This window comes from Caloenas nicobarica, chromosome 5 (genome assembly GCF_036013445.1).
Source record: "Caloenas nicobarica isolate bCalNic1 chromosome 5, bCalNic1.hap1, whole genome shotgun sequence".
In the NCBI taxonomy this organism is placed as follows: Eukaryota; Metazoa; Chordata; class Aves; order Columbiformes; family Columbidae; genus Caloenas; species Caloenas nicobarica.
This window is the reverse complement of record NC_088249.1, coordinates 66,287,210-66,304,935: the sequence shown is the minus strand read 5'-3', so window position 1 is coordinate 66,304,935 and position 17,726 is coordinate 66,287,210. Positions and strand designations below refer to the sequence as shown.

Below are 17,726 nucleotides of genomic sequence, written 5' to 3'. Positions count from 1 at the left end.
GTTCCTGCTCCGGCGGGGGGGTTGGGCTGGATGAGCTTGCGAGGTCCCTTCCAACCCCTGACACTCTGTGATTCTGTGACTCCTCCAGGGATGGTCAGAGCTCGATTTAGGTTGTGGCTGGACTCGATGATCTTGAGGGTTTCTCTCAAGCTCAGTTATTCTGTGGTTCTCTGCCCGCCTTGGGCCACCCCGGGGGCTGAGGCCTGAGACGGGGCGCGACACCGCGCCGGGCCGGCAGGGGGCGCTGCCGGCGGCTCCCGCCTCCCCCCGCCCCGGCGGCTGCGAACGGAGCCCGGCAAGATGGCGGCGCCCCTGGACATGGAGCCGTCAGCGCTCAGCCTGGAGCTGCTGCCCACCGACCCGCTGCTGCTCATCCTCAGCTTCCTCGACTACCGGGATCTCATGAGGTGCGGGCCGGGCCCGGGGGCTCCGCCGGATCCGCGCTGCTGGGGGAGGCGAGGGGAGGGGAGGGGAGGGGAGGGCCCAGCGCGGCCTCGACGGGGCGGGGGGAGCCCGGGGTGTGGGGGGGGTGGCCGGGCTGGCACGACTTGGCGGTGCGTGGGTCGCTGTGCCAGCGAACCGGGCCGGGGAGCCGGGTTGGGGGGTCTGGTACCGGCTGGGGGGTCTGTCACAGGCCCCGCGGTCAGGGCCCTCCCAGAGCGCTCGCCACTGCGTGGGAAAATGGTTTTAAACTAAACGAGGGGAGATTAAGGATGGACAAGAGGAAGGAATTGTTGGCCCTGAGGGTGGTGGGAGCCTGGCCCAGGTTGGCCAGAGAGGTGGTGGATGAACCATCCCTGGAGACATCCCCGGCCAGGCTGGACGGGGCTCTGAGCAACCTGGGCTGGTGCAGATGTCCCTGCTCATGGCAGGGGGGGCACTGGGGGAGCTTCAAATGTCCCTTCCAACCCAAACCATTCTATGATTCTAAAAGGCTTTGCTTCTTCTGGAAGAGCTGCCATGTGAAGGACATCTAAAGCACCGTTCCCTTCATGAAATAGTGACATTCTTCTTCTTTTTCTTCTTATATTTTTTTTTTTAACAAAAGGGAATTTTCCCCCTTCTTCTCTCCCCCATTATATGTTGTTTCTCTTTGTCGCTAAATTACAACCTATAGCCAAACCGATAACTGAATTTGCAAATTCAATAATTCTCTGAAACTCTTGCATGTTAATGGCCAAAGAAAGGGCGGTCTCGTCGCCAGTGAATATCTTCAGTTATTTGAACGAGCTGTTGTTTGAGGAAAACCAAACCAAATGAAATAGGACTTTTCAGGCGGAAAAAAAACCCCATGAATGAAAGTTGCGAGCTCCTCTTGGATGCTTTACCAGGTGGCTGAAGAGTTCTGAGTCACACGGTGAAGACGCGAATGTGGTTTTAGCTAAAGCCGTACCAACCAAATGCGAGTGCTGGCAGTGATTTGAATCACAGTATTTAATCAAAGAGAGAAGAATATGTATGAATAAAATAGAAGAATACCAATTTTTTTCCCCCCATAAACATTAGTCAAGAAAGCGAAAGACATGAGGGAGAATTCTGTTATGATAACATCAAAAAAGAGATTAAGCTTAAGCAAAAATTATAACAATTGTAACAAGTCCAGTATGGATGATTTAGTAGTAGTTGCTGGTAGTGTAGTAAAGGCACGACCTATTTTTGTTATGTATTTAATACAATCAGCTGGATTTTGCTGTGCAAAGGCAATTAAATACCGTGTAGGTTTCTTATAAATAAGGTCAGTAATGGTTGTTTTGCATAAGTGGCTGTTTGTAGTAATCACAGAGTTAACTGAGGAAACCTCTAGCTTGCCTACATTTGTTTTTAGTGACATATATATACTCTGACCATCACAAACATCAGAATTTCCCTAGTATTCCACAGCTGGGTTAGCCTGGTGTTGGCCCTTAAATAATGGAAAAGCTGACAGGTGACCAAATATTTATGTAATTAAAGAGAATGGCTTTAATTGCATCTTGATCACGTTTAAAGTCACACGTTCCTGTGATGCCCCCGTGACTTCTGTCCTACCAGAAATTACAGGCGTGATTGATAAACACCAATATAATAGATTTCTGCAAGGGCTTTGACTTTGGGATGTTTCTGTTCCCTCACCAGATCCCCCCAAGAAAATATAATAAGAAATCCCCATGTCTTGAATAAAGTTCTTACATAGCCAAATGTCAAGGTTTGAAGTGAACGTGTTTGTGTGGTTGTGGAGGGGAAGGGTAATGGCGGGACATACAGGAGAATCCCTTCACTCTGGCGAGGCTGGTTTTGAAATACTAATACAATTCTAGTTTAAACAGCTTGTAGTGGATAGCGGGGAGGGGAAAAAAAAAAAAGATTGAACAGGTAAATATGAATAATTCTGTAGTCTCAGTGCCAGATGTTTTCACCAGCCCTAGACTTCGGCTGATTTTAAAGACAAGACTGAGAGCCATTTTCTCTTGAATGGGTAACTATGTTCATTTCCACTGTTGGTTTTTCTTATGTACCAGTTTCTGAACTGCACTGAAAAAAACCCCCAAAAAGCAGTAACTGGAAGCTTAAGTTGGGTAACCTCATCTGGGGTCGTTAGATGTTAATCACAGCCATTAAAACACACATTAACTGTTAGAACAAGCTACCAGAGGAAGTGATGTTGCCACATCTAAATTGGTGGTATCTTTTGAGGAGTTCGTTTAAAGCATATCTGATAATTCAGCTCAAACACAGAAGAAAAAACGTGTTTCTTGTCTGGTGTTCAGGTTAGACTGAGTGAGGCGATGATTTCTGTTAGATCCTATGAATTTAATAACACAATCATTCCCTGTATTACTGCTCTGCATGTTGCCGATGCTTTGCCGCACATTCTTATTCATATAAATACACTGAAATGTCTTGGTGTTGATACCAGTTGTACATTCCAGAAAGGCTTTATAACTGTGAAAGTAAACTCGGGAACAGACTGTTTGGTGGCACCTCCACTGCTGCTTTTAAAGAGCAAGTTAGTGGGCATCAGGAATATTAGCTTTTGCTATCGCCTTGCATCAAGCAAGGATCAACTTGAATGATTTCTGTGTACTGTTCTAGACCCATATCCCACAGGTTTTTTTAATACTGTGTTTGCAATAATGCTGCATAGTGCAGGATGTGATTCTTTGAACTACCCAAAGCAGCGACGTTACCTGTAATGCAATGGCAAGAGCTAATATATGGTCTTAATTAGCATGAGCGTGCAGTACTTATTTCCAGGTCCATCATCCTTTGTATTTTTCCTATGTTTTTGTTTTTGCTCATGAAGTTTGTTATTTAAACAACTTAAAGTAGAAAGTAACTTTGTAGCACTCAAAACTGTATAGTTTCTGTAGCTTACTGTTTGAGTTTTCAGCAGTGTGGCAACAGTGGAAAAGTTAGGGTAGAGACTGACAATCCAGATAAGAAAGCGATTTAAATCCTAATAACCAGCTTGTACTGCTGGAATTTTTACTGCTGGTGGAGCAGAGTCGGAATAATTCAGACAGTGTTTACGATGGAGTGTGTCTACAGGGTGACCTGCTTTACAAAATTACTTAATTGCTGACAGTTCTCCAAGTGCGTAGAAAAGTAGTCCATGACTTATACAGCTGTAATGAAGATTTTGAACCACCGTAAGCACAAAAAGGACAGCTAATTCAGTTTCAAATTCTGCGTTTATTTCATGGGAATGTAATGTGTGGTATACTGGTCAGTATTTATCCCTGTTGATTTTGCTACTCTTTTGCAATAAAATTTAATTATTTTATATTTATAGCTGCTGCTGTTTAAGTCGAAGATTAAATCAGCTATCAAGCCATGATCCATTGTGGAAAAGACACTGCAAGAAATACTGGCTTATTTCAGAGTAAGTGTGAAAACGAAAACAAGGCTTATGTTATTTTGCCGTCTATGTCCATATGACTTCGGGTAACTCAGAGATTGAATTGATATTCCCCAGTCTCAAACCAATGAAAGGTTAATTTCCTAAAAAAGCTTCTTACGGTACAAGTGTTAGAAAGTTTTATGGATGGCTAGAGAAGAAGTGCCCTGTTGATACCTAGGCTGGAGGACCAGCTGGAGTTTGACCTTATCAGACACCAAATATTGTACAGAGGAAAGTAATATTCCAAGTGCTGTAATTATGAGGGCTCCTGGCCTTCTTTGTATATATGTGAAATGTTATCTGAATTAGCTATTCACCAGTTCTAAGATTTAATAATAGACAGCACTCTGTTTAAAGGAACGCTATTTCTAAATTTTCCCCTGATGCTACATACCCCAAATATTTCCTAATTAATTTCCAAGTTGTTGTTGAATAGATGCTGGAATTAATTGAGTTTGTGTAGCTTCACATGGCTCAAAGTGTTCCTGGCTTAATATTATGCATACTCTTTCTGCCAAAAACCAAAATTAACTTCTTGGGTTTAGAAGTTAACCTTTTTAGTCTGATATTTAAACTTATTTTCTTACTTTCCACTTAGAGAGGAAAAACGTAAACGAAATCAGAGCTGGAAAGCCGTCTTCATCAGTACGTACTCTGACCTGGGAAGATACATCCGATATTATGCTACGTTGAAAAAAGCCTGGGATGACCTGGAGAAATACTTGGGCCAGCGGTGTCCTCGGATGATCGGCTCTCTGAAAGGTGCGCTGTAATACCTGATTTTTCTAGTAGGGTGGCTGACGCAACGTTGTCTGTCATTAAGTTTCATCACACTTTCCTCCTAGACGTGTGCCTCAATTAACGGAGTCCTGAAAGTCCAGTAGATGAGCTTGCCCTTCTCCCCGTAAATCAGTAAATCAGACCACGCGTATAGTCCTTGCCCAGTTACTAGTGACACGTAGGTTCTCTAAAGATTTATTTTCAGAAAAGAAACCAAGATTATTATATTTTTCTTTGGTGACCAGTCTATCTTCTTTATCTCCAGACAATCAGGAAATGAATACACTGTTACTGCTTTTGCCTTTGGTTGCCATGAATGATTTTTTTGTTTATTATTATTTTTTAGTTTAATAATCCCTTTACTTCAAGGACCTGGGACCTGTTGGTGTGATTTTATTTGTGAGATTTTTCTCAAGAACTATTTAAAACACTTTCACATGAAAACAGGCATTTGAAACTAAAGCAAATCAAAAAGGAAGTTTGGGGTGTTTTTCTCTTCTGTTGGTCTTACTGTGTTCCTCTCATGAATGTAAATTAGTGGCTGAACAAGAATTTTTACTTCTCCCCCCCCCCGCAAGATTCTGTTTTCGAATTAAGTTTGCGTTTTAATATTTCCAGTGTTGTCGTTCATAAATCTTACCTAGAAAGACATACAGCAACTTTGGGCTTTTCTGGTATAGAGACAAAATAGCTTTTACATTTTCAGCTTTACTTCAGGCTTCTGTGTGAAACTGACTGTTAGACCAAGATGTTTGATTTAATGTGATCTGTGAAATCAAGAGGAATCTGTAGACAATGTCTCTTTCCCATGGAAATCTCGCATGTTTCATTTCTTGGCTTGCTGGAGAGTGCTGGATTCTTAAGTTTGGCTAATTATTTGTGAATAACAGAACATGGTCAGAACTTAATACTGTTTTCTTTACATTTTTTGCTGCTGTTTTGTTACTCATACCTATGCAGAACCACTGAACTGTCAGTCAAATATTTTGTTAATAAAATGGAAAGTATCTGTGGTAGTGTTGAAATGAGAAGATTTTACCACAGTTTTCCTTTCAAAATCCTCCCAAGGAACTCGGTGCAAAGGAGCTTCTCTTGGTCTACAGAAAGACAAAAATACGTATAAAATTACCAATATCCACACTTGTATAGTGGTGGCAGGTTTTAGCAGGAGCTCTTCCATAACTTATACCTTTTTAATACCATTTGTACGGGATCTTGTTTCAATGAATTGTTAAACTATGCCATAAAAATGAAACTGACAATGAATATGAAAAAGGTTTAAAATTCCAGGTGGATGGTGGCTGCAGCCAACATTTCTTTGTTACTGATTGGACTGGAAACAGAAAGAAGCAACCCTTAGAATGATAAAAGAGTAAAATCTATATTGACTAAAAGTTTTAACTGGGACTCAGCTAATGACAGTTTTGTGGGGAAAGGGTTCATTCCACTTTATAAATACTTTCTGCCTAAGTCAGGCCTGTTGAGGTTTTGTTGGAATGAGATGGATGCTGTATGAGGTAATCAGTTAATGCAATCAGCTTCCCTTCAAATTTATAGTGTGTTCATTCTGTGCCACCTACCATACAGTAAAGTCACCAAATACTGACTTGAGTCCATGTCTGTTTGATCAAGGCACTTAAAAATTCTGTGCTTTGCATTTGGAATACTTGATTTTTAGAGATTCTGGCCACTAGTCTGAATATAATCCATGGAAGATTCTTGAGATGGTGCTAGTGGACAGCTGCGTACCAACATTGGACTCGATTTATCTTGCTTTTGTATGTCTGTTAGTTCACTTTCTCTGAATTGTAAATGGCAAAACGCTTTGAAATATATATTCCTTTTGTGATGACATTAAAAAAATAATCCATAATGTTAAGGTTGCTGAGGCTACTTAAAATTCTCTTTGGCGGTCAAAAATGTGTTATCATGTCTAGAATGTAGCTAGTTTTTACCTTCCTTCTAGCCATGCAGCTCTGATAAAATGATGTGAAATAAAATTTTAAAGGAGAGGACTTAACACAAATTCTAACATTCACCTTTGACAGGAACAGTGTACTGAGCACTTGGGGGCAGAGTAGTGAAGCAGCATTAAATTTGAGAGTTTCTTGATTTCCCCTCTAAAACTGCCACTCAATACTCCTGCTTCTGTTTCGTACGCAGAGAGTGTGCGGGAAGAAGATCTCGATGCTGTGGAAGCACAAATAGGTTGCAAACTCCCTGATGACTATCGATGTTCGTTTCGTATTCATAATGGACAGAAGCTCGTTGTTCCTGGGTAAGGGGCGAAAACTGTGCACCAAGTTATTAATTCCTTTTGTGTTTCTTGGAAAGCTTGTTTATTAAAAAGATAAAATGTCTGCTGAACAGGATAAATAAATATTAAATGTATCGTAACCGACTGCTTGAAGTGACACCTCTGGAATTGGCTGTCTTCTAGTCTCAGAAGTAATTGAAAGCACTGTGGATTTGTAGTTGCTCAAATTACTTTTACATTTCGGTCCTTTTTCCTAGTGAAAGCCTTTTTTTTTTTTTTTTTTTTTTTTTTTTTTGCAATAACTCAAACTTCCAGCTGTTAGACTTCTAATCACACCACTGCAAGTTGCTCCCCTGAAGTTTCGCTTTGTATTACATAAGTAATTTAGCCTCTTGCACTCTTCAGGTTTCACTGCTTAATGACATTTTTCTTTAAAATGGTTAGGGAATCACTTTCAAACCAGATAGTCATTTTAAGTAGAATCAAAACATCAGTTCTGCAAGTTAAGTTTTTGCAGTAGCAGATTTTACAATTTTATGCGGTTTCAGCAATTAAAAACTTCTTTCACATCAAGGTTAGAAGCCAAATGACCGAACATAGTTTCATGTCTTCCAGCTACAGAAAAAAATTGCAGGTCAATACTTGCTGAATTGCCACAAACATCAGCAAAAGGTGGAAAACCAGGGCAAATCATTGCAGTGTCTATAGGAGACAATGTGTTCGTCTTGCTCTGCCAAAACTTTCCCAAGTAAAGACGGTGCAGCCTCCTCGGATTCCAGTGTTGCCTGTGCAGAAGGGGCATGGGAAACAGTTTTATGGAAGGGGAAGTCTGTGCAGCAAGTTTTAGGCATGTTAGGTCAGAAACGGAGGAGATGTGGGGCTAGTTGTCGTCATTAGGTTCTTCAGGTTTCTGTATTTGGGTGCTAGCGTCGCTTTTTAAACTGTTCTGGGCAAGACTGCGTAAGGAAGAGGAGGGATGGAACCTCTTGGCCAGGACAGGAGCAGTTTTTATCATGCTGACATGTGGCAGCTTGCGCCTGAGTCACTGCTTTCCTAACAGCAGTAAAAGCTCAGAGTCTGCAAGAGTTTGCGTCTGCGATCATCAGTGAAAGGCAAATGAGAAGGGAGGATGAGTGGGGAGGTGTGTGTTACAGCTTTGCATGCTCCATATTGCTGAGCGCACTGCTGCAGTGTGTGCGCCCTTGTGGTTGATTACTTTGATCGTGTTACCCCTTTTTATCGTCGTTGCGTTGTCTGCCCCTTTAGTACATTGAGTGTAGTTTGCTGTGGATTTGTATTTTCACCCCAGCTCTCATCCAGCCCAACGTTTGTATCAATGCTAACTTCAGCTTCTGATGCTCGCCTCCATTCCTACTCTCTTACATATTTCAGAGCACTTCTACTTTTTTCCAAATGTATATGTTATTTTCTGAGGTACAGAGAGGTTCCTTTTACTGTCTTCAGTGACATTTCCTTATTGTTAAAAGCAAACAAGTAAAAAATCCCACCTTTTACTTACTTTGTGATGCTTACAAAAAGCTGGAGGAAAAAATAGACATTTGATGGTCTTGCCATATCAGGCTGATGGATATTGTCTCATTCTTTCCTTGTATGTCTCTTTGCTTGTGTCTGTCTGCTTTTGTTTTTACACTGAGATTATAATCTCTCTGACTCAATGGTTATTTTCCTTGTTTACTCCTTAACCTTCTCTCCAAAGCACAGAGCACCTTGCTCACTGTAGTATTGATCAATGACTGTCACTGTAGAACACCAAGCTGCTAACTGAAAAATCATAAACGCTTTGATAATGGTGAAATGAACTTGTACGAAACTCGAGGTACAGAGCACTGGAAGCTGTGCCAGCTGTGAACAGCTTCTTTGAAGTAGTTGCAGTTGTGATGGGAATCACCGACACAGTTTAAAATGGTGCTTTGGGAGGCACAGAACATACAAGGAAGTGTTTATCTTAGCGCCATCAAGCCTCCCTTTCTGAAGGTTGATGTCGTGAACTAACAACCTATTCAGCACCCGGATGTTAGCCTTGAACTTCATCTAGGTCTAATATGCATCTTAGAAAAGATTTAAAGCTATTTTTGCCTTGGGAGTGGTACCTTCTGTTCATCTTTCCTTTTTTCTGTCGTTGCCTGTGAAGGTTGATGGGAAGCATGGCGCTGTCGAACCACTACCGCTCCGAAGATTTGTTGGACATCGACACAGCGGCAGGCGGGTTCCAGCAGCGACTGGGGCTGAAGCAATGCCTTCCTCTGACCTTCTGCATCCACACCGGCCTGAGCCAGTACATGGCCCTGGAGAGCGTGGAGGGACGAAATAAATATGAGATCTTCTATCAGTGTCCAGTAAGGAATATGTGTTTATACTCCTGAATGTGCTTTTCTGATGATTGATGATGTCCCTTTGCATGTTACCAGGTACCTGAAATATTTTACATAGCAGAAAGCGGATACTAAGAGATCATATAAGTTTGTTACTTGCCCCTGCATTGCCGTCTGATTGTTATCAAAGCCCACAAGTGGAATGGTTAGTGAGTGAAAGGAATTTACATTAAGTTGTAATTTGTGATAGTAGGTTCGTAATAGTGGACAACATTCATCCTTCTTGGAACGTATTAATTTAATTTGTTCAGACTGTGGCAGGTATATACTCTTGTCCCTGTTTCCGTAAGGAAGAAAAGCTTCTCCCTTATGGAAGATCAGCATCTGTATATATCTTCTCCTTCAGATATGTTAAATATAAACTTAGTACAATAAATGATACCCTCTGGTTTGTAGGCGAAACTTACTTTCCAGTGAAAGAACAAATTGCTCTTGAACGGCTCCTTTGTAGAACATAATCAAGTATTTTTCATAATTCATATAGCTGTAGTATTTTAAGATAAGCATATAGTTGGTAGTGAAGCTTAAGGCTATTACACCTAAAAAGATTTTAGCTGTCTTGCTCTCCTTGCCCATGCCCTGACAACCTCCCCACCCCCAAAAAAATGTTGGGCCAGTAAAGGACATTTCTTGCAAACAAAGATGGAGATCTTCTTCCTGCTGTGGAGTTTCAGGATGTTTGTTTTCGAAGCATGCAGCAATGACATTTCTAGGGAATGCCTTGATAATGGATCACTCGAAAGATGTTAAGATCCTCCTTTGTATTATGCCGAGTATTTAAACCACCTGGATAACGCTTGGGAACTTGGGAACTTTTGGTTCATCTGGGCAACCTGCTCTATCTAAGCCTGCCTCAAGCAGAGGGATTGGAGACTCACCATCTCCAGAGGTCTCTTCCACCCTCAGCTGTTCTAAGGCAATATTTTGGGGGGCCTGGTTTCTTGAGTGATCCATTAAATCTGATTTTTATATGCATGAGCCTTAGTGGAATGTCCAAGCTGCATGTTCAATGATCACGTGAGCACTGATGGGGACAGGCGTATGTGTTTTATATATTTGAATATCTGATTGGGAGTATAATGATGTGTTAAGCAGCCAGATTTTAGGTTTAGTGAATATAGGGAAAGCATTCCCTATATTACATTTCAGGTGTTGAATTTTAACCTTGGATGTCCAATGTTCCGCTTCTAATACATCCAAAACCTTCTTTCCCTTTTAGGACCAAATGGCTCGCAATCCATCTGCTATTGATATGTTCATCACAGGTAACGCTTCAGAGAAAATATTTTGCAAAATGTTTTAATTGCACCGTTCAGAAAATGCATGTCAGTATGACTTGAACAAAGCAAGCATTCTAGATTTGCTGTGCTGCTTGTGAGACTCTAACCTACTTTAAAACATCACTGCTAACTTGAAATGAGATGCAAGTTTTCTCTATTAAAGCTTGTTCTTCTGTATATCTTGTATACAAATCATTCTGTGTACTAACCTGTCTAACAAGATGAGCAAAACCTTAAACCCAGCCATCATGGGGGTGATGTAAGTAGTTATTAAATACAACACCCAAGTGGACAGAAAGATTCCCACCCCCACGCCCCCCCCGCCAGTAGTTTTTACAGCTGTGTTAAAAGTTGAAAATATTTTGTGTCCCTTAATGAAATCTAATTAACTGTAAACATAGCCACAGAACGCGGCCTTTCTGGATTTTTGATTTGCATGATTGCTTCCTTCAAAGGATAAAGGAGGGAAGGGAAGAACTGCATAATTGTTGTTTGGCTCTGTGGTAATCTGTTGTGATCATCTGTCTGACATGTACATTGACTGGAATGGTGTTCGGATGATCTCTTTTTTTTAATCCACTGGAATCTGGTAATTGTGGCTACGTCTCAATTAATTCCAAAATTAATATTAAAATTTAGCCTTGCGCAGTTCTTAGGAAATACCTATTAATATTACAGTGAGAAACCACATTAGGCAATGCTATACCATTGCTGCTTTGGGTTGGCGGTGCTCAAACTCTTAGCCACGCTAATTTTAGGGAATGTTTCTATGTACTAATTGATTGTGTGAACTGATTTCAGTGTGAAGTAGTCAACCCGTCATCTGTTTTACAAAGGTCTTATTGCAGAATGCATTGTGTGCTTTAGAACCATCATAGGAAAGATACAGCAAAAGCTCCAGAGTGTGGTTACTTGCTTCTCTCCACCTATGGATGATATAGTACCTTAAAGCTACTCTGTGGTGGTTTTGCTGCTCAAGGTTGCTGCTTTTATGGAATTAAGTCAATGCTGAGGTGATGTGGCATCATATTTAAATGTATTCTGCTTGGCTGAAAGGGTTAGTCTTAGCTTAGTGCAGCGTGGAGGAGAAATGTGATATACAGCATTTATCTCGTCATGTTGAATGTGGCTGGGTGAATTAGTCCACTTTCTGCATTCGGAGTTACTTTATACAAGGTTTGCATTTTGTGGATTAGTGGTAGAAAGGAGGATAATAAACTTGGAGTTCCTCAGACTCCTGAAAGATCAGAGGACAGTCAGCACAGCTCTTGCTCAAAGGCAGAAGTGGTAAGTACACTTAATCTGACAGGAATGGTAGTACTTGATAACACGGCAGTGAAGGTGAGGATAATGATTTCTTAGTATCAGTAATATTGACAAATAATTGCAGAACTCTGTACATTTCTGTTGAACTCTATATTGCAGTGCTTGAAAGATTTATGGCTGAGAAATTCTTTTATGGAGAGCCGGTATCTCTTGTATGAAACTCTCTTCTTTGAGAGTTAAATGTGGCAGCTTGGCTGTATTTAGAAATCAGGCCATTCTTAATTAGTGGCTGTAGGTGTATGGAAGCTGTTCTCAGACAATATCTGTATGTGTATGAAAGTCTTGGGTTATTTGCAGCTCTGGGTTTGTAGAAGTGCAGAGTGTATCTGTGGCTTATCCCTGTTGTTAAAAAGAGGGAAATTCTGCAATTTCCTAGTACGTTTCGTAAAAACTCTATTTATATGGAAGCCTGCATATCAAAACCAAGTCCATAAATCCATGGGTGAGCTTGCGTGCCTCCTCTCGGTAGAATAGTTGGAAATAGCTGTACAAGTAGAATAGGCCACTATACTTGTCCACTTTCCCAGTCATAATGGAAGAGTCGTGAGCAAGAAACCAGCTGATGAGAGAACATCACTATGGTTGTGATGTGAAATACTTAGTTAAGAGATTCTTTGTTTGCTGTGTCATTTCTGGAGCATGAACCCTTAACCCTTAGTTCTCGGTTGGTTTCTCCAAATTATCTTTGTTGGTGGAATGGACTGGAATATTGACTGACTCATCTAAGTAAGCCTGAGGGTTTATTATGAAAATATTCAAAGCTTTAAACTGTGTCCTTCAAGTGCTTATTGTAATGTGCTCAGTGGTAAATGTGCCTGTTCTTATGAATCCTTTTTTCTTTGGCATCTAGGTACATCTTACTTGGAATGGTTTACATCCTATGTAAACAAAGTTGTAACTGGTGATTACCCCATCATCAGAGACCAGATTTTCAGGTATCCTGACTGGGATTTATAACCTCGCTGCAAGGTTTTGATGCTTCTTTTAGAATGCTGACCTCTTCCCAAGAAATTATGGGTATCTCATAAAAAAGCTGATTGTGGAGAGAGGAAAAAGGACATGAAACTTTGCAGATAAAGCCGTAAAACAGAATGCTTAAAGAAACGTGTTTGGGTTTGTTTGTTTTACCAGAAGATTTAGAGGTTGTAACTTTGTGTTATGTTAACAGGACCAGAATTTTGCATTATAACTGATCTGAAGCTTAGCTGACAGCACAATATTTATTCTGCTTGCCATGAGTGTGCTGCAGCTGCAGGACTGTCCTGAGTTATTAGAAATCAATTGTTTCAGTGACCTGGTCTCTAAAACAACACTGTTGAATTTGTAAATAAACAGGAATTTTCTGCTGTTTGAATCTTCATGCACTTTTCTTCTAAATATAAGCAAGAACCTTAATTCTGTCAAACTGAGATGCTGCAGAACCCAGTTCCTGATCTGTAAACTAATTTGCTGTTGGAGTTGCTAGGGGGTTTTTTGTTTTGTTTTTTAAATAGCATAATGACATATCTGTATTAAACAAGTGTGTCTTCATTGACTCCAGATCCAATTATACAACCTAGCACCACGATGCTCTTATTAGTCATTAACTAATCACTTTACATGTTTAGTTTTCTGTATTGAATATAGAGAGCTATTTGCAGAATTAATGTTTTCCTTTCCGTAGGTACGTGCATGATAAAGAATGTGTTGCTACCACAGGAGATATCACTGTTTCTGTGTCCACATCTTTTCTGCCTGAACTCAGTTCAGTACATCCACCACATTATTTCTTCACTTACAGAATCAGGTAAGAATAAAAACTGAATTGACTCTTATAACACAGGATAGACCTGTGTGATGTTCAAAGCATCAGTTGTTGCAAATTTATGCACAGCATTCATAAACGTGCGAAAAAGAATAGGATGGGCATAACACGTCCAGCTTTTAATAAAAAAAATACTAAATCATTACCCGGTCAGGTACACAAAGTACTAGTCAGGTTGGTAATTGGTAAAGTACAGTGATGGGTGGGGGAAAGAAGTTACGAGTAAGTCTTGTGATTTAGAAAGGGGTAAATAATAATAGATAGTGAAGCAGAGGCACGGAGGTGGGTCTCAACAGCTGATTCGGTGCACTCGACCTTAGTGGGGTTTGTTGCCGAGGCTGCTTTAAGAGACATCCGAAGGGCACTGAAGTATTTCTTAAAATGTATGAAAGTAGTTACGTAATCATTAAGTATGCTGTTTGTCTTCCAGAATTGAAATGTCCAAAGATGCTCTTCCTGAGAAGGCCTGTCAGCTGGACAGTCGATACTGGAGAATAACAAATGCCAAAGGTGATGTAGACGAAGTTCAGGGTCCTGGAGTAGTTGGTAAGTCAAAGATTGCTTTTACAAACCCTATAGAGAACGGTTTTCTATTTAATGTACATGTTACAAAAGTTACGTTATTAGCTGTTCAGAGGGTAGTAGTTGCATGGTTGTATCAAAATCATTTTGTTGCTTAAAAGAAAGAGATACATATCCATGGATTTTTGTCTTTAAAATTGTTTTGTAACGGATGTCTGAAAATCCTGATTAGTTAACCACTCATCAGATGGTTTTTTAACATCAATAATTGCTGACAATCATTTATACATCTACTGGAATATAAAATCGTAGTTCTACTTTAGTCCTTACTGTTGTGATCTAATATTTTACCAACAGGGGAGTTTCCAATTATCAGTCCAGGGAGAGTCTATGAATATAGCAGCTGTACTACATTTTCCACAACATCTGGATACATGGAGGGTTATTATACCTTTCATTGCCTCTACTACAAGGACAAATTCTTTAACGTCACCATTCCCAGATTTCATATGGTGTGTCCAACATTCAAGGTGTCCACAGCACGAATGGTAAGCGGAGATGCAGTTGTGTTTATCCTAGTTGTTTTTTTTTCCTCTGACCTCCTGTTTTCTGAGAACACTTGGATTAATTTTAATAGGACAGTGTAACTGTGTTTAAACTTCAATGTCATGTCACTTTTCAGTTTTGATTCTTTTCTGAAAATGGCTCTGTCTTTCAGAGCAGAAATGTGTGTGTGTACGTCTGTCTATTCAGGACATATTTCTGATTTTGCAGACTACCGCAGTGCTGAGCTTTGCTCTAAGGAGCTTTCTGACTTCCTAATTTGTACCTAGAAACATGGCATTGCATTAGCTGTTTGGATTTCATAGCTCTTTTAAATATTCTGTCTTGGTATGACCACATCGTCATCTTTTTTAGCCATAATAGCTTATTTACTTTATTCAACAAGAGGAGTTTCAGTCAATGACAATTTAAAAATTACAGGGGTCCATCTGATGTTCATTAGTTAATCCTCACTAAATGTGCATTCCATAAAGTCACTTAATGACTTCACAAATCAGATATTTAGCTTACTGTTAATTACAATGTAGCTTTAGTTTGGAGATGGCAGGTGAACTGCGTAATTTCTCTGTTTGCTTTAGCACGTTCCGAGAAGAACGCTTCATTTATTTTATCACTAGCATAGCCCTTATTTAGGGGCTAATTCAGACAGAATTTGGAAGCTTTTGGGCAAGCACTGAGTCTTTCCTTGGGGCTACTCTCTCATGTATTTCAGGGGATTTGAGCCACTCTCGTCACCAGCAGCTCTAACAGTAAGTGCCAGCAGATGTCACGCTTCCAACAGAAAATGGCATCTCTTAACTCCTGCTGAAGTTTATGGGAGTTGTAACCTCCCTCTGTGAAGTCGACTGTAAAAATAATTTGCTTTTCTCTTTTGCTCTACCTCTGATTTTAAAGGTTGTAATGACCTTTTAAACTGCTTTTATTAAAAGACAACATAAGCTGCCAGGAAAGTGGGTACAGTTAAGATAGTGAGTTGCAGCTTTACGTAGTTGTGCGTAGGAACTAATGAAGGTTAATGGCTAATTGCTGGGTTCAAGGTCAAGTAGTTTGGCAAAATGATCTCTATTGCAAATTAAACTTTGTAACTGTAAGGAGCTGGTTTTAGGACATGGAGTACAATGTCTGCTTCAGCTAACTGACGCGATAATACAGACCAGATTTTTCTAGCTAAGTGTTAGTGCTTTCTTATAGCAAGCCGGAATGGAACATTTTAATTAAATGTGGACGTGTTTTTACTAGGAAACAAATCATAATGAATACGCAGTGGACGAAGACGAAGATTCCACAGACACTGATGAATACGAAGATCGACGTCGAGTGTTGGACATTCCTGCACCCCCTGGGCGCTGCCCACGTCACACCTGACGGGATTTTCTTCCAAAACAAAATAAACTGTTTCCAGCAGCTGAACTCTTTGGGGCTAGTGCATAAGAATATTTCTGACTGTTGTAAATGAACCTCCTGTTGCACATCAGGGCAACTAGCATGAATGTTGGTGCCAGTTCTAATATTCATCAGAGTATAATTTCTTTTTCTTTTCTGGTTTGGAAGCGGGGTGTGGGCTTGGGTAAGGGGGAGGGTGAGGAAGAGAAAGGTGTTTGGGCTTTGTTCACTTTTTTTCCAAAGGGCAAAAAATGCTTGTTAGTCCCAGGGAATCACATCTTACATTTTTAAACTATTGCCTATTTATGATCATATTGCAAAAATGGTGTGGGGATTTGTTTTTATACAAGCATTTAAAATTAGCAATAGACAAGAAGGCAAAAAAGGTGGATGCTGTGTCCTTTCTCATGAGTTTCTACTCTTGATAACTCCTGCTAAGAATGAAACTTGCAGTTTGGTCTGTGTATCCCATTGGAGTGAGATCAGGTGCTCTTATGCCCTTTTTTATTAACGTAGAAGTGCCAGAAAATTCTGGTCATCAAGTGTGTAAATTTGGAGTGAAACTGGCCTTATTTTTTGACAATCTGTCTTTCAGCTTAATTTTATGCTGTGACTCTGATTGGAATGTTGTGTCCGTGCATCATCTGCCACTCGGTCACCAAGAAATTTCTCAATGGCTACAAAGTATGAATTTGTAAATATGTTTTGATTTTTTTTTTCCTTTATATGATGTTTGCTGTTCAGACTTTGTCAGAGGTGACAAATTTCTGTTTAAGTATCATGCTTCCCTAAATCCTCCCTGGATTTTTGTAATTACGCCTGAATAAAAAAAAGTAAAGAAAAAAAAAAAAGGAGCCTGACAGAACACCAGATGACTAGAAACTTTATATTTAAAGAAAGTTTGCTCTATCACTTTTATTTTGTTTCCGTTGTCATTAATAAACAACTTGACTGCCGCCTTTGTTCCGAAGTGTTGATGGGACGACTCTACCAAGGCTTGAGCAATAATTGTGTGTCTGCCAGCGCTGTGGTCAGTTCATATTTTTGACACCCAGAATTAGTAGCTCCTGTGAGGAAAACCAGGATATTGTTGTTCCAACGGAATGTTTCCATTATTTACTAGTTACTGCGCGTACAGAAAGTTTGGGGGTTTTTTCTACATGTCGTAGTATTGGATTCTTTTTGTGTGCATCTTTCTCCAGTGCCACACAGTGTTTGGATCTTCCACAGCAGTACAAGGTAGAAAAACAAATATTGAGTGTGACCCTTATGAAACAGCTCGAGAAGCAAAAAAACCAAGCGCGTCATCCCTTACAGAATTCTGAACAGCAGCGCAAATCGCTGGAGTGGTTTAAAAACCTTTCCATTTTGAGGATTCCTCAGTGTTAACTGAGGGGAAAATGGGATGTTTGTGGCGTAATGCTTTTTCTTTGCAGGAATTTCGTAATCTGTTAAAAGGATCAGTGAAAAAAAAAAAAAAAAAGGATTTAGCGGCATTAGAGCTTTTTCCAGTGCTGTAAGTTTGTTGCGCGGTTTT

At 40.3% G+C, this 17,726-nt stretch overlaps 1 protein-coding gene across 1 annotated transcript; it reads left to right on the top strand.

Moving 5' to 3' along the window:
- The first annotated feature begins 285 nt into the window (after positions 1 to 285).
- FBXO3 (F-box protein 3) lies at positions 286 to 17,139 on the top strand. Its single transcript, XM_065635930.1, has 11 exons — positions 286 to 407; positions 3,773 to 3,862; positions 4,479 to 4,642; positions 6,824 to 6,938; positions 9,070 to 9,274; positions 10,530 to 10,575; positions 12,767 to 12,851; positions 13,580 to 13,702; positions 14,151 to 14,266; positions 14,600 to 14,790; positions 16,046 to 17,139. Exons 1-11 carry the CDS (start codon positions 301 to 303, stop codon positions 16,169 to 16,171), a joined length of 1,368 nt encoding a protein of 455 aa, XP_065492002.1. The 5' UTR covers positions 286 to 300; the 3' UTR covers positions 16,172 to 17,139.
- Positions 17,140 to 17,726: the final 587 nt, after the last annotated feature.